Source organism: Vigna umbellata, chromosome 8, assembly GCF_029865625.1.
Source record: "Vigna umbellata cultivar VRB3 chromosome 8, Vumbellata_1.0, whole genome shotgun sequence".
In the NCBI taxonomy this organism is placed as follows: domain Eukaryota; kingdom Viridiplantae; phylum Streptophyta; class Magnoliopsida; order Fabales; family Fabaceae; genus Vigna; species Vigna umbellata.
The window spans coordinates 31,547,184-31,551,789 of record NC_142172.1 but is presented as its reverse complement, the minus strand read 5'-3'; the positions used below and the strand labels follow the sequence as shown (position 1 = coordinate 31,551,789).

The window sequence follows — 4,606 nt, the reverse complement described above, 5'->3', positions numbered from 1 at the left end:
GTATTGAAATATTAATGTATATATAATTAACATGAACTCGCGATAACAAATTTCAGAAGTTCGTATTGGATTTTCAACATTGTCTCGTACATTTTGTAAAGATGATAAGTGATTCACATCTATAACGTATAAATTTTGCGATTGACATAAACCTGATATAATTACTTCCAGAAGCAAAAGTTTATAAACATGCGTTAGGTTACTACTTTGAGCAGAATGTTTGTACAATGAGCTTCCTCTTGTTGGATTTTTAATTACGATCCTGGCACAAAAGGTGGATTAAATTTTTTTTTTTTCAGATTCATAACTTTAATTTTAAGCACATATTTTTAACATCAACTTCTGAAAACAATAATATCAGTTTTGAAACACCAACAATAACAAATAAATAGTTAGCGTTTTATCTCTGATTTGAAGCTATTTTGGATCACATGTATTTGTTTTAGTATTGTTATTGAGCTCTAAGTCCGTGACATTTGAGAGAGAAAATGCATACAATTAGAGTTTACAAAATATAAAATCATTAGTTTTTTACCTCGTACAAACACAAAAAAGCTTAGATTATAATGTTGCATTATGTCACCTCTTTATATTGATTTAAGACATATATTAGTATTTTTATCAACATCTTTCATTTGCCATTAATTTACTTAAAAAACTCAAAACATAACTTACAGAACTATTGAAATAAACCTTGTAATAATGAAAAGGTGTATACCTTTCCTATAACATACCTTATAATTGAAATAAATGGGGAAAGCATATCAAATGCATATATGTTAGATTACAATTACCGATCACTACATTTATACCACGTTCTTTTTATTAATTTATAATAAAAATGATATTTAGGTCAATTTTAATCTTGAGAAACGGTCATATGTTCTGAAATTTTATTAAAGTAGAATATTATTATTTTTAAGTCAAATAATTAATCGATGAGATATTCAAACTAATAATGGAAATAAAAATAAAAATAAGATATTTTTAAATCGACAATAGTCACGTACTGAACCAATTAAGTTTTCATAGGTATACTATCAAACTTTGACATCTGGGTACATATATTCAAATCCATACCCATCTTCCAAAACACTTGTATCCTAAAAAATAAAAAGACTTTGATATATATCGTAACAGTTGTTTATAAGAAAAATAACTATTTGACAATTAACTATATTACTATTTTGACCATGTTTTGCAATTTTTAACTTATTAACATATACTATTATAATATTAAAATAAGGTTGCTAAGTAAGTATTTTTTTTAAAGGATATCAAAGTATAATTGTAGGAAACGCCAACAAAATATATAAAGAAGTGTGATAACAAAGAACTAATATTTTTCAGCATATCTAAAATTTAAAACTATCAATAATTTATATAATGCTCATAATTAAGCTTACTACATTAAGAAAAGTTCATAAATAGTATTTATTCCAAATAATTTAGAATAAAATTATAATATTAAAATAAGACTAAAATGATTATTTATACTCTTGAATAAAAAGATTGTCAAAAGTACTTTTAGGAAAAATATATAATTATTTATACCATGAAAAAAAATTATAATAAAGTAGAACATTCATGTGAAAAGTTGAAACTATGCTATGAATTATTTCAGCACAATGAAAATAAAAATTCAAATAATAGTATTTATTTTAAGAAATATAAATATATTTTTAAAGGCATACATACATAATATTAAATTTATGAACATATCATAAGAAATAATAAATTAAATGTAGTAGTGAATATTAATTAGTAAATTAATTAACAGTGAGGTTATATATCATGCGGTATATGTAGTATGATAGAAAAAAAATGAAGTGGTTAAAAAAGAATTAATTTGAATTTATAATTAACGATTACAAGTCACATCCTCAAACAAAAGTTGAAGGAGATCAATATTGGCTACATGGCTGCAGAGAATAATGTAGCCTGCCAAATCGATCTAGATGTGTTTTTTTCAGTCGGTATTAAGGTAAGCTAAAAGGACATAGTTAGAATCAAAAGGATGGAAAAGCTACAATTAACGTTGGCGTGTGTCTCAGCTACGTTAATCTTAAGCTTTGGTGAAGCCGGCGTCAAAAGGAATGCCAGTGGCAGGCAACCAGGTGCTAGCTTGGAGCCAGGGCTCAGCAGTGAATTTCGCAGCCTCATCCTTGCTGATGAGACCTTTGCTGAAGGGTGCCCTTGCGTTAGCAACGGAACCAGGTCCACTGTTGCCAAACTCAGCGAAGTAGCAGTCTTGGGTGTTCGGCTCAGTAGCTGGGTTCCATGGAATGTAGCCCTCTGGCTGGATCAAGTCACCGATCACGTTCTCAATGAAAACTGCCCTGGAGAATGCCTTCCATGGCCTTGCAAGGTATGTCTTCACTGTCAACCGATCAGGGAAGAGTGTAGGGTCGGCCGTGATCTCACAGTTCTGGACCACAATTCCAGTGGGCATGTTTTTCTGTTGTGTTCCATCTGCCACAACTATGTTTTGTTGGTTTGATTCGGGCTTCCTGACCAGGATCTTGGAGTTCTGGATCAAGGTGGTGGCGTACCCGAAGATGAAGTCGATTGTTCCAGAGATTTCACAGTTGCGGTAGAAGTGACGGTGGGCGTGTGCGTACAAAGTGTCTTGGTAACCGCGCATTGCGCAATCGAAGAAGACTGAGCGATCACCCTGCACGCGGAGAGCCACTGCTTGATGTCCTGCTGCTCCAGCGGTGTTCTCGAATGCAATGGACTTTGCCATGAAATCGTCAGCAACAGTGGCTGCACATTTTCAAACGATTGATTAACTACAGATACAAATGATAATTGATCCAGATGATGTATATATATATTTTTTTTTTCATTGAGTGGAAGGAAAAGACTTACAGAAGGTGGCCGTTCTCATTGTCTTGGTACCCTCGGCGAAGTTTTTGCGTCCGGTGATGATGGTCTTGGTGGGGCCATCGCCATAGATGAGAAGGTTCAACTTCTTCTTGTCAACAAGGATGTACTCGTCATAGATTCCAGCCTTGACGTAGATGATGAATCTTCCTTGGTGATTCTTGGGGTAGGAGTTGATGGCGTCAGTAATGGTTTTGAATTGGCCGCTGCCATCCTTAGCCACTGTAGCATGGGGCAGAACTCCATCTTGAGACAAGAGCTTGCGATCAGCGGCGGAGAGCCAAGTGGGGTACCCATCTTGATCAACATCAAGAAGGCGACGAGAGGCGGGTTTCAAGGACAAGTTCAAGTCCAAGGATTGAAGAACCTTTGAAATCCCCGACACGACATCAAGTGCCAATCCAGTGAGCTTTCCAACGTTGTCCAAGCTACCGGACTGCAACTGTTCCTGGACCTTCTTCTCGCCGTCGGTGTTGAAGCCGTCGAGGCAAGATTGCTGGTAGGCCACCACAGCACCTAACCAGTTCTTGAGTTCGGCACTGCGGTCGGTAACGTCCTCGATGTTGCTCTCTTTGACCAACACACCTGAGGCTTCGAGATCGTGCATCGCGGCTTCCAACAAATCCTTGCAATCATCGAGAGCCATCTTCATTCCCTGGCTGCTGTTGCCGTGCTCAACTGTGAGCTTGTCGCTCATGTTGAACGCTTTTATGACACTGTCCATCGAGGTTTTCACCACGGTGACAATGTAATCTTTAGGGTCTGAGCTGTTTGCGGAGGAAAGCACATTGTGGCACAGTTTTGGGTCGTCTGAGTCTTGGCACAACGCTGTCACAGCTCTGTTCGTGGTTTTCAGGTTTCCGGTGCTGTTCGTCTCTGCCTTGGGGCTCTGAACTATAGCAACCACGCCAATGACCACACCCACCACAAGGACGAGCGAAATTGCGGGAGCGAGTACTTTTCCGGCCATTTTTTCTTTTTTTCCGGTTACAACAATTTTTCTGTGGGTTTCCTCTTTATTGGTAGATTCCCTCCGAAGAGGATGACAACCAGAGAGAAAGGATTATTGGGAAGGATAGGCTTTTCCCTTCCCTGTTTATTCTTTATTATTGTTTGAGGAGATTGCAATGATAAACCATGCAGAAGTAGGGTTGTATTTATACCTCATGAGAGTTTCTTAAAACATGGAATTCAGTTTGATTTTGTGGCTTTTCTGTGTTCCGCCATAAATGGAACTGAACTTTTACCTAAAAATGGTCCTTGCAATTCTATTCCTTCGACCAGTTCATGGCGAGGAGAAAATATAGTTCTTGAATGACGCAAATATATCTGTAATTTTTCTGCTTCCGCTATTAGGATTCTCATCTCTTTACATGTTTTCGTCCTCTACTCTTCATTTCTTATTTCGTTTTTCAAATTAACCAGACAAAAACATAAATAAATAAAACCTGATTTACGATTTTATATTTTAGAATACAATTATATTATTACATATTAAAATTATATATTCATAGAATTATATTATTATATTATAAAAAGATTTTGCATGTTAATTACATTTCATAATCAATCTTTTATGGTGTAAATTTAATTAATTGTTTTTATCTTATTTTAATTTAGGTTTAATTGATTCGGAGCTTTTATTTGTACATTTTGCGATGATTAGATCCTTGTATTTTGAAATAATTCAATTTGGTTTCTATTCATGAAAAATTGAAGT

At 35.3% G+C, this 4,606-nt stretch overlaps 1 protein-coding gene across 1 annotated transcript; it reads right to left on the bottom strand.

Moving 5' to 3' along the window:
• Nucleotides 1-1,838: 1,838 nt before the first annotated feature.
• On the bottom strand, nt 1,839-3,998 carry LOC124840446 (pectinesterase 4-like). The gene is made up of 2 exons (XM_047316504.1): nt 2,872-3,998; nt 1,839-2,766 (listed from the first exon to the last, which is right to left on the bottom strand). Exons 1-2 carry the CDS (start codon nt 3,854-3,856, stop codon nt 2,066-2,068), a joined length of 1,686 nt encoding a protein of 561 aa, XP_047172460.1. The 5' UTR covers nt 3,857-3,998; the 3' UTR covers nt 1,839-2,065.
• Between the last annotated feature and the right edge of the window lie 608 nt (nt 3,999-4,606).

Coding starts and splice junctions, on each gene's coding strand:
- LOC124840446 (XM_047316504.1), bottom strand. CDS start 3,856: ATGGCCGGAAAAGTACTCGCTCCCGCAATTTCGCTCGTCCTTGTGGTG. Junction 2,767..2,871: donor AATGAGAACGGCCACCTTCT/GTAAGTCTTTTC, acceptor GAAAATGTGCAG/CCACTGTTGCTGACGATTTC.